General features: G+C 35.6%; 1 protein-coding gene across 3 annotated transcripts in view; it reads left to right on the plus strand.

Moving 5' to 3' along the window:
* LOC127430420 (septin-8-A-like) overlaps positions 1–11,539 on the plus strand; it is a 69,411-nt gene that overhangs the window by 56,046 nt on the left and 1,826 nt on the right. Inside the window, exon 10 of one of the 3 annotated variants that reach the window (XM_051680175.1) lies at positions 2,116–2,568. The exons of the other annotated variants lie outside the window; for them this stretch is intronic. Coding sequence (XP_051536135.1) covers positions 2,116–2,119 — 4 coding nt within the window. The 3' untranslated portion in view covers positions 2,120–2,568. Of the gene's footprint in view, positions 1–2,115; positions 2,569–11,539 lie in introns of those variants that run through there. 3 annotated transcript variants of the gene reach the window in all.

Here is an 11,539-nt window from a genome sequence, read left to right on the forward strand (position 1 = left end):
TTCCAGTTAAGAAGCTTTAAATGATTTAAATACTTCAGTTGGAGTTCTGAAAATAAAATGTCTCAGACATCCTTTATTGGTGTCTTAAGGAAGTTACTTAATCATTTATTGCATTCCAGATCATTGCTGCCATCAAATGGATTGTTCTCCCAAAAATGAAAATTCTATAATCATTTATTCACCCTCATGTCGTTCCAAACCTGATTGAGTTCCTACAATCCATGGAACACAAAAGGAGAAATTTTGAAGAATGTACTGGTGAATGTATTAGATAATGTATCGCTCTTTTCCATGCATCAAAAAATAGGGACTGGAGCTTTCAGACGGGATGAAAAAAATGACATAAAAGTATCATAAAATACAGAAATCGGTTTATCCAAATGTAATAAGTGGTCCTAAATGTTAAATAATTAAATTTAATAAGTTCTTAAATGTAATAAAGGCTCTAAATGTAATAACTTTTGGCTCTAAATGTAATAAAGGCCCTAAATGTAATAATGTGTTGTCTTAAATGTAATGAAGGCTCTAAATGTTATAACACATTTATCATAAATGTAATAAAGGCCCTACGTGTAATAACTTGTGGCCCTAAATGTAATGGAGGCCCTAAATAACTTGTGGTCTTAAAAGTAATAAAGGTCCTATATGTAATACCATTTGGTCCTAAATGTAGTAAAGGCTCTAAATGTAATAACATTTGTTCCTAAATGTAATAAAGTCCTAAATAGCTTGTGGTCTTGAATGTAATAAAGGCTCCAAATGTAATAACTTTTGGTCCTAAATGTAATAAAGGCCCTAAATGTAATCAAATTTGGTCCTAAATGTAATAAAGCCCTAAATAACTTGTGGTCTTAATGTAATAAGGGCCCTACATGTAATAACATTTGGTCCTAAATGTAATAAAGGCCCTAAATATAATAACATTTGGTCCTAAATGTAATAAAGGTCCTAAATGTAATAACATTTGTGCCTAAATGTTATAAAGGTCCTAAATTGTTCCTAAATGTAATAAAGCCCTAAATAACTTTTGGTCCCTTAATGTAATAAAGGCTTCAAATGTAATAACGTGGTCTTAAAAGTAATAAAGGTCCTAAATGTAATAACATGTGGTCCTTTATCTAATTAAAGGCTTTAAATGTAATAACATTTGGTCCTTTATCTAATTAAAGGCTTTAAATGTAATAATATTTGGTTCTAAATGTAATAAATTGCCTACATGTAATAACATTTGGTCATAAACGTAAAATGGTCATAAATGTACTAACTTTTGGTCCATAAATACAATAGAGGCCCTAAATGTAATAACATTTGGTCCTAAATGTAAAACTTTCCTGAATGTAATAAAGGCCCTAAATACAGTTTTGTATTTTTGTATTTTGTACAGGACTAAAAGTGTTTAGAGCCTTTATTACATTTAGAATGGTTATTTCATTAAAGGTATTTATAATCTAAACAACCAAAAACGTCATAACATATAGACTTGAATTATCTATGGGACCAGAAGTATTTGCATTTAGGGCCTTTAATTACATTAGGACTATTTATTACATTTGTGCTCTCAACACAGTTCAGTTCACAGTTCAACTCACTGACTCAATAAATGCAGTGATTCTCGAGTTAATAATTATTAATTGCTTAATTAAATCTGGGCCTGTTCCTCACACAAGGCTATTGTATGACTTTTGAAGACTTGAAATATAGTGCACAAGTTGTATGGACTACTTTTATAAACTTTTGTGGTGCTTTTGGATCCTTTTGAAACTCCAGTCCCAGTCATTGTAATTGCATCAACCAGTACATTCTCTGGAATTTCTCCTTTTGTGTTCCATGAAAAAACTAATGTAAAATGGTTTGACAAGAGGGTGTTATGAAAATTATGACAGAATTTTCATTTTGGGGTGAACTATTTAAACTGTTTACCTTTAAATCCTTAAATATACCTCAATATGTCTTTCAAGCTAATTTCCAACATCTCATCACAACATGCATGAATATTTGTGTTTCTTAATACACCGACTGTCATATTTGTGATATTTTATTTGCATGTTTCCACTTCACATATTTTTTTGTTTTTGTTGTCATTCATTTGGTTGTTTTGTGTCCATTTTCTTTCAGTTAATTTAAGAGCACATCGCAGGCCGACCACAGACTTGTCCTCCACCATCGTTGCAACATCAGCATTTGTTTTTGACATTTTCCTTATGACATTGTGTTAAAGGACCAAAGATCGTGATGGGAAGCCAGAGAAGTGTATGGGGACTGAATTGCTTCTTGTGTTGCCACAGTTTCTTTGTTTTCCTTTGCTAGGATCATTCAGGTTATATATATTTTTTATTATTTTTAATATGTCCTCCCACTTAACTCCATTTTATTTTTTGGGACCTAATTCTTTCTCTTTTTTTGACCAAACTGACAGACATTCACCTTTTGGTCACTGTTGTTTTTGGTACTAACCATTTGTTAATTTGTCTTAATAATAGTCAGGCCAATATTGTGACATTCATTTATAGTACAACCCCAATTCTGAAAAAGTTGGGACAGTATGAAAAATGCTAATAAAAACAAAAAGGAGTGATTTGTAAATTATATTCACCCTTTGCTATATTGAAAGCACGACAACTACACATTATATGATGTTTCACCTTGTGAATTTCTTTGTTTGTTTGTTTTTAATGTACAGTAATTTCATATCAGATGATTGCAACACACTCCAAAAAAGCTGAGACAGGGGCCATTTAAGAATTTAAAATAACAAGGCAATGTGAAACAGGAGATGTCAAACAGATGAGGCAATCGTGTAATAGGATATAAGGAGCCTCCAAAAACAGCCTAGTCCTTCAAGAGCAAGGATCATTCGAGACTTTTCAATTCGTCAACTGGTGCTTCAGCAAATAATCCAGCACTTTGAGAACAATGTTCCCCAAAGACAAATTGGAAGGATTTTGGGCATTTCTCCCTCTACAGTGCGCAATATAGTTAAAAGATTCAAGGAGTCTGATCAAATCTCGGTGCGTAAAGGGCAAGACGAAAATCATTTCTGAATGCACGTGATCTCCGATCCCTCAGACGTCACTGTCTTAAAAAAACATCTTTCATCTGTAATGGATATCATGAACATGGGCTCGGGATAACTTTACTAAACCTTCGTTAGTCAACACCACTCGCCGCTGCATCCACAGATGCAAGTTAAGGCTTTACTATGCAAAGGAGAAGCCGTACATCAACACTGTCCAGAAGCGCTGCTGACTTCTCTGGGCTCGGTCTCATCTTAGATGGAAAGTAGAACAGTGGAACTGTGTTTTTTTGGTCTGATGAGTCCACATTTCAAAATGTTTTTGAAAAACAAAGCCGTCGTGTTATCCGGGCCAAAGAGGAAAAGAACCATCCAAGCTGTAATCAGCGTCAGGTCCAAAATGCCAGTGTCTGTACAAGCCAGGAGTGTGTCAGTGCCCATGGCATGGGTAACTCGCACATCTGTGAGGGCACCATTAATGCAGACAGATATGTACAAATCTTGGAGTAACAGATACTGTCATCCAGCACCATCTTATTTCTGGGACATCCCTGCAATTTCCAGCAGGACAACTTTAAACCACATACTGCCAGGATTACAAGTGCATGGCTGTGTAAGCAGAGAGTGTGGGTGCTAGATTTGCCTACCTGCAGTCCTGATCATCTCCAGTTGAGAATATGTGGTGCATTATGAAGCGCACAATACAGCAATGAAGACCCCATACAGTTGTGCAGCTAAAGACCTACAGAATGGATGAATGGGGGGAAAATTCCACTTTCTAAACTTAACAAACTAGTGTCTTCAGTGCCTAAATGCTTAATAAGTGTTATTAGAGGAAATGGTGATGTTTCACAGTGGTAAACGCTCGACTGTCCCAACTTTTGGAGCGTGTTGCAATCATCTGATTTGAAATTACTGTACATTTAAAAAAAAAAAACAAAAAAAACAATGTAATTCACAAGGTGAAACATCATATGATGTGTAGTTGTCGTGCTTTCAATATAGCAAAGGGTGAATATAATTTATAAATCACTCCTTTTTGTTTTTATTAGCATTTTTCATACTGTCCCAACATTTTCGGAATTGGGGTTGTAGTTCATGTTTCCCTTGCCATAATGTATAATAGTATTTAAGATCTGAGCCAAACTCAATAGCACAGTGAAAATAATAATGTGCCCATGTGTATGATTTTATAAATATAAGCGTGCATGGCTATGGCTAAATAAACCAGTCGTAAAGTTCTTGCTGTTTTAAAAGTAATCCAGGACCTACAGTAAGTGTGAATATTTTAATAGCTTTGTTGACTTTAATGTCATGACAACAGATATGCAAATGATATTTTTTGTATTACTTGTAGAGCACACAAGGATTTATGGTGCTCAAGCAGATTATATTGTCTATCATTTAAGCCATAATATTGAGGCTGGAACATCTGAGGCTGTCTGATCTAAAGTAACTTCTGGCACATCTTCATTTGCATAAGGGGCAATGACAGCAATTGATTAAGTTGTAAGAGCAGTTGTAATACCTGATATTGAAAATAAACACTCCCCCTAATTTTCTTTATCTATTTGAATGTGCTTTGTGTCATTTGATATACAAAAAAATAAAATAAATAAATAAAACAAACAATTGTTTTAGCAAAGTTTTTGGGATTTCAATCCATGAAACTAAAACCAGCTCAAAGTGAAACATTGTTGGGGTGAAATGAAGTCAGAGTTCAAAGCTCATACACACATCTTGGCCTAGGGGGTCAGACTCATTTTAGATCACCTCCACTTTTTGCCTCAGTCAGTTTTGCCCCCACTACTTTTGAAATAACTTTTGTCAGATACATGTCTAATGCAGAAGTTTGTGTGTGTGATCCATTTACATTTATGCATTTGGCTGACACTTTTATCCAAAGCAACTTACAGTGCCCTGATTACAGGGACAATCCCCCTGGAGCAACCTGGAGTTAAGTGCTTTGCTCAAGGACACAGTGGTGGTGGCTGTGGAGATTGAACCAACAACCTTCCACTTACCAGTTCAGTGCTTTAGTCCACTACACCACCACCACTCCGGTTCTCTGGCTTCGGTTCTCTGATTGGTCAATCTCTGTTCAGGATCCAGCGCTGGAATGCGTTTTGATGAGTGCTCGTTGTGGCCATAGATATATACATATCTATAGATGCCTCATTAGCAGTTGTTCCTATGGACCATGATACGTTGGCAAGTCCGCCATATTGAAAAGGTCAAGAGCCGCCCATAAATACATGAAAGTTAACTGACAGACTATTTATAGTAGGTTCTATCCTACTATAAATTAATTTAGCTGAATATCCCAGGATTTGATTGGGATCCATCTATCCCAATCAAATCCTGGGATATTCAGCTAAATTAATTAAATTGAGAAAATAAATAATAACGGTGCAATTTAGTATTCATAATTTACACAATTTGCACAACATAAGTCTTTCACAAGGACACAGACTAAAAGCCCATGAAGCATTGTGAATGATGTAATAGAACAAAATATGATGTAAATATATAAAACTATTGATTTTAGGTTGTTGATAAGTATAGAAATAATATATTTTCAAGTTTACTGCAAAATATTTCGATATACACAAATATATATATATATACAGTATGTAGTTTAAGGGTGAAGGGAGACCGTCTCGATTGCGTCATTGGCATTGCTTTATGGGAGTGGGCGGTCGTTGCTGGACGTTTGGCGTGCTTTCTTGGCTTCGGTTCTCTGATTGGTCAATCTCTGTTCAGGATTATGGGTAGTGTAGTTCTTCATGAACTCCACTATCAAACATGATTTTTAAACAATGAATTTGAAATAACGCAGACTGTTGGTTTCAACAAAGGCATATACCATCGATTAACAACCTTGGAGTTCATAGTAGGTCTGTGTTTAAAGGTTTATAAGTGTGACGAGGAGGAGGGCGGGGCTGGGCCGGGCTGTGAGTGTGAGTGTGCACAGCCGGCCCCCAATCGGGCTAATCAGCCGAGGAGAGGGGATAAGGCAGAGCCGGATGCGGTAGTTCGAGAGAGAGCGCCACACACAGCTGCGGCTGTTTTCATTAAACATTATTTTGACTGTTCAGCTGGTTCCTGCCTCCTCCTTGCCCATTTTAACCTTGTTACAATAAGTTAGTGTTAAAAATTAATTTGTCTATGGAAAAAAATCAATGGGACTTTTACTTGTGCTCTATACTAAAGGCTAAAATGTTACCATTAGACCAATCTCGTGCTCTCTTCAATCTGGTGTTTTCTTGTCTATTTATCCACTAATAAAATCCTAGGATTTGACAGTGGTACATTTACATTTGGCAGATGCTTTCATTCAAAGCGACTTACAGTGCACTTATTACAGGGACAATCCCCCTGAGATAACCTGGAGTTAAGTGCCTTGCTTAAGGACACAATTTTGGTGGCTGTGGGGGTTGAACTGGCAACCTTCTGCTTACCAGCTCTGTGCATTAGCCCACTACACCACCCCCACTTGGTAGAGGACCGATATATTATTTGAGTGCTTGAATTTCGTCAGTGAGAATGACTTTTATTCAAAATAGTTACAGATTATTTGAAATTATCTGTGCATTACCGCTTCATGACAACCAGCACATCTCCAATATACAGTCCTGTGCAAAAGTCTCAGGTGCATTATATTTTTCACAAAAACATTTCTTAAAACGGTTATTTTATATATTCAGCTTTTAGTGTATCAGTATAGAAGCAAACTCATGAACCCAGTCGGGGAGATCTATGTCCACCACTGGCTTACCGTTCTTCTTCTTGAATGGTCATTTCCATACATAATTCAAACAAATGTTCTAAATGTTGAGTAAATGCAGAAAGGAGAGTTGTTCTGAAGGTGCAACATCACAAATTAAGAGAGTTTATCTGTCCTGGTGTTGCTAAAAATAAAGATGCAGCTTGCACCGATATAATAAATGAATAAATGTATTTTAGCATATTTTACTTCAACTATTTTTCAAATCATCCAGCGGGCCAGGTCTATGATTTATGCTGAATTGTTAGAATTAAAAACCCTTTAACAAAAAAAAAAAAAAAAAAACAGTGTGTGGCACAAAAGGTATGTTTTTATTCCATGGCAGGTCATTAATGTTTCCTAAGCAACATAAATAAAGCAGCATTTTTGTTCACCAAATAAACAATTCTGTAACGTTTGAGGGGAAAAAAGACAAATGTCCATGTAGCTGCCTTTAAAAATGCAAATAGAAGACAACCATGCGTATGGTAAAAAACATTAGCAAACTACTCGAGCAGTTACACAATGTCATTTTATCTTCACATTTGTTACATTTTACATTAAACCTACAAATCAAATCCAAGGTAGGTTCAGATATGAAATGTCAAAAGCCGTTTATTACCATAATTGACATAAGAATAACAATATTAAAAAAAAAGCATAATACAACAAGGTATAATTCCATTAAGGCATTAACTAAGATTTCTGTTAAAGCATCATAATCATTAAAGCATTATGTAGTAATTCAACTTCTGAATAACTCGTACAAAAGATAAAAATAAAAATAGTACAAAAAGAAATACTTAAAAAAAAAAAAATAAACATTTAAAAAAAAAAAAATCTCAAACATAGTCAAAGTGCTGAATAAAAGGAAAAGGAAAGTGCAAGTCTCAACTCAATCTGCTTCCACCTTTCTCAAAAAACATGTGTTAGCTTATTCACTGGAAGGGGGGCGCAGCGGAGGACACATTTGTTTTTGGAAAACCACGCCCATATCATCAGGTTCGTGGTTTCCTGCTTTCATTGCTGTGTCCCCGTCATAAAGGCACCAGAAACCATCGCAGAAGTCATCCATCTCTTGGTCCCCATGTCCCTTCTGTGCTCGTCTGGCCCGGACGGCTGTCTTTGTGTTCCCATGATCCTCCTGCATGTCATATCCTCTGAAAATCAGCATGCTGGTGGTGTCTAGAATGTACACTGCATTGGTGGGTAAAGAGAGCTCAAGACCTGTCAAGTACTCGTCCACCATCTCCTTGCAGCAAATGAACTCTGTGCTTTCTATCTAAATCAAAAAACAATTGGGAGTGAACTTATTCCACATTGTATTATAATACTTCGTTCAACCACAAAATAAATAAATTGTCATCATTTACTGACCCTCTTTTTCGCTTTAAACCTGCCTGACTTTCTTTCTCACATGCTATATTCCAAGACTTCTGAAGCCCTCAAATCTTACTGAATTCAAATATGGCAAAATAAGACGATTTAGGGTTTGATGTCAAAGACAAGACACGCTAATGACAATGAACTAATGACATCGATGATTCCAGGTTATCTGCAGGTTCGAAGGAATGAAATTTAAGACTTTAAGACTTTGTAAGGCCAAATAAAAGAAATTTAGACCACATTAAATTAGCAGGTAAATACAAAACACTGAGGCTACTTGGATGTCTCTGGACATGTTTTTTTAAATCTTATTGTGCATTTATGTGTTCTTTTTTTAAAGAAGTTAATTCAACATTAAAACTCAATGAAATAATTAAGAATGCACATAGCCTAAAGTATGTAGCCTATATCATGACCCTTCTCTTTAGTCACTTACTTTCCAGCAAGACGTGACGCAATAGACCAATGCTTTGGCAATGTCACCGTTTACGTCAAACATGGAAGTGGTGGCAAAAACCATGTGCAAAAAATACAATTTTATCTGATTATGTTGTTGAAAAATGATTCCTAGGGCTTTTGTAGACTGCTGTGGCTTCAAAACATCAACAGAGCTGCCTGGCCTGAGATCATTCCAACTCACAACTTCGCAGCGAACAATTATAGTGAACATGATTACATGTTTGTTATTAACTCATTTTATTATAGTAATCTGAACTGCTAAGAATATGTTTGCATTTATGATGGCTTTGTGTCATACTTTCTAATCTAATGTTGTCTTCATGTGCTATCGGAATTATCCTACTTCCCACTTCTGAAGTGGTAATTACGAGTATGTCGTGTTCACGTGCTCTGTTGTCAGAAAGGACAGGAAACATGGACGACGCCACGTTCATTCATACAGATTTCTTGAGGAACTTTTATTTTGACACCATAATACATATCACTCAGTTGGCTTGCTGACGATAATGGAATTTTGGTCAAATAGAAGCTTTTCACAGAGTAAAAACATACAACATGCATAGAATTGTTGCTAATATACATATATGAATATGACCAAAATGGCAAGTGCTAACAATAAGCCGTGTTTAGAAAAATGAACAAAACTTGTCACTCAGTACAGAAACTGTACTCTCCTCCACCATGTTGAAAGTTTAGAACTCCTCCCATCTCGGAAACTCGGGTATCAATATTATCTCTGAGTTTCCCAGTCGTTATTACGACTTGAGGGGTCATTCATGTGCAACTTCCGAGTGGGAAACTCGTATTTACGATAATTCCAATAGCACGTGAAGGCAGCATAACGGTCAATGGGCTTTCTGCCACCAATTTCTGTAAACAAGAGGACTGGTCCATGTTTGATCTGAATGTAGATGGAACACATCTTAAATATGACATTTTAGAGGGCTTTAATTTTGAAATTCAGCATCAGACGGTCCTGATATTGTATGAGTGACACTGAGGTGGTGTACAATCATTCAGAAGTGAAATTGTTCTGTGTAAACAGGAAGTTTCTCAATGACAGTCTGTCATTTTGGTGCTTAAAAGTCAGATGGTCTTTGGAAATGTATTCTTTATTATCAAGTTATTATTAAGTTTGCAGGCGTTATTTTTTTAAATATTTATTCATTTTGTTTTACGTAGTTATGTATTATTTATTTATTTTTTTCCATTCATCATTATTGACAGACTGACTGATGTTCACCGGAAGGTCGCTTTTATTTTGAAATCAGTTCTTACACGCTCTTACCGTAATGCACAGTATATACGCGTACCAAAAAACAACGTGGGGGCTAGCTTGACCATGTTTGTCTAATTGGAGGCTGGCCTGACCACAGTCTGGAGTCTGTATGAATTTTTCTCTGCCGTGGAACAAAAAAGGAGATGTTAAGCAAAACGTTTAGTCTCAGTCACCATTCACTGTCACTGCATCTTTTTTTTTTTTTTTTTTCCCATTCAAAGTGAATGGTGACTGAAACTCCCCAATATCTCCTTTCCACTGAAATAAGAAAGTCATACAGGTTTGCAACAGCATGAAGGTAAGTGATGACAATTTTCATTTTTGTGTGAAATAAATCAAGTCAAAACTCGTCAGTTACCATAAAAATGGCCGTTTATAGTTGACAATGTATTGAAAATGTTAACAGATTAAATTAAAGAACTGTGCTGCATAATTAGTTATGTATATTGAAAACAGATTATATACTGAATATTAAATTATATTTTCATATGTATATTATTAATATTATAATATGTATATAATTATATTATTATTGTTTTGTATATTATTAAAAAATTTTTTAAATCGACTGATTCAGATGGCAGAGAAAATACCTGTATATGTCAGATCTAGAGAGATAGAGGTGAGAGATGTAACAGGTGTAACTCTGCAGCTTAGTTCTGTTAGCTTTACAATTATTGTCAAAGGTAATGTGAAATAAGGAAGCGCCATGATTTGAAAGGCTCTAAAGACCGCTCCAACCTTGTGCACTTGCAAACTGCAATGTTGACAGCTTTGTCCATTATAAACAGGAGCAAAAGTGAGACGCAGAATAACGCCATTTGCATTTTGGATTAACAGGTTTCTGAAGGTTTATACATGTGTAACGTCATAAATTCAGTAAAAATGCGCTTCCCTGCGCACGCTCGCACTAAATCTCAAACGTCAGCTGCTAAATGATGGATGCACGAGAGAGAGAGAGAATTTTAAGTGTCTCCTCTATTCACGCCCCAAAATGTAAGACCTCAGCAAACAAAATAAGACTTTTTAAAATGTAAGGCCATAAAAAGTCTTAAATATTTAGTCTTAAATTTAAAGTCTTAAATTTACTTCTTGTAATTTAAGACTTTAAGGACCCGTGGATACCGTTATTCAAAAAAATCTTGAAATCATCAGGTTATTCTCCGCTTTTGACGGCAAAATGTAAACAGGCATGCACTCAACACTTGCACACATTGGAAAAGCCAGCAAGAACGCCAGTAAAGGTGTTTACATGCAACGCTAAATTGAGGTAAAAGGCAAAAATCAGTTTATGCCATTTTAAACCATTCCTTACAACAATAAAGGAAACCCACAAAAATGAAAATTCTCTCATGATTTACTCACCCTCATGCCATCCCAGATGTGTATGACTTTCTTCTGCAGAACACAAATTATTAGAAGAAAATTTCAGCTCTGTTTGTCCATTCAGTGCAAGTGATTAAAAGTAATCCATATGACTCCAGTGTTTAAATCCATGTCGTCTTAAGTGATATTACAGGTGTGGGTGAGAAACAAGATAAATATTTAAGTTCTTAAAAAAAAAAAAAAAAAAAAAAGTGAGTGTTGATTTATAGTAAAAATGACTTCAATATTGTTCTGTTTCTCACCCACACAT

The sequence above is a fragment of the Myxocyprinus asiaticus genome, chromosome 40 (genome assembly GCF_019703515.2).
Source record: "Myxocyprinus asiaticus isolate MX2 ecotype Aquarium Trade chromosome 40, UBuf_Myxa_2, whole genome shotgun sequence".
In the NCBI taxonomy this organism is placed as follows: Eukaryota; Metazoa; Chordata; class Actinopteri; order Cypriniformes; family Catostomidae; genus Myxocyprinus; species Myxocyprinus asiaticus.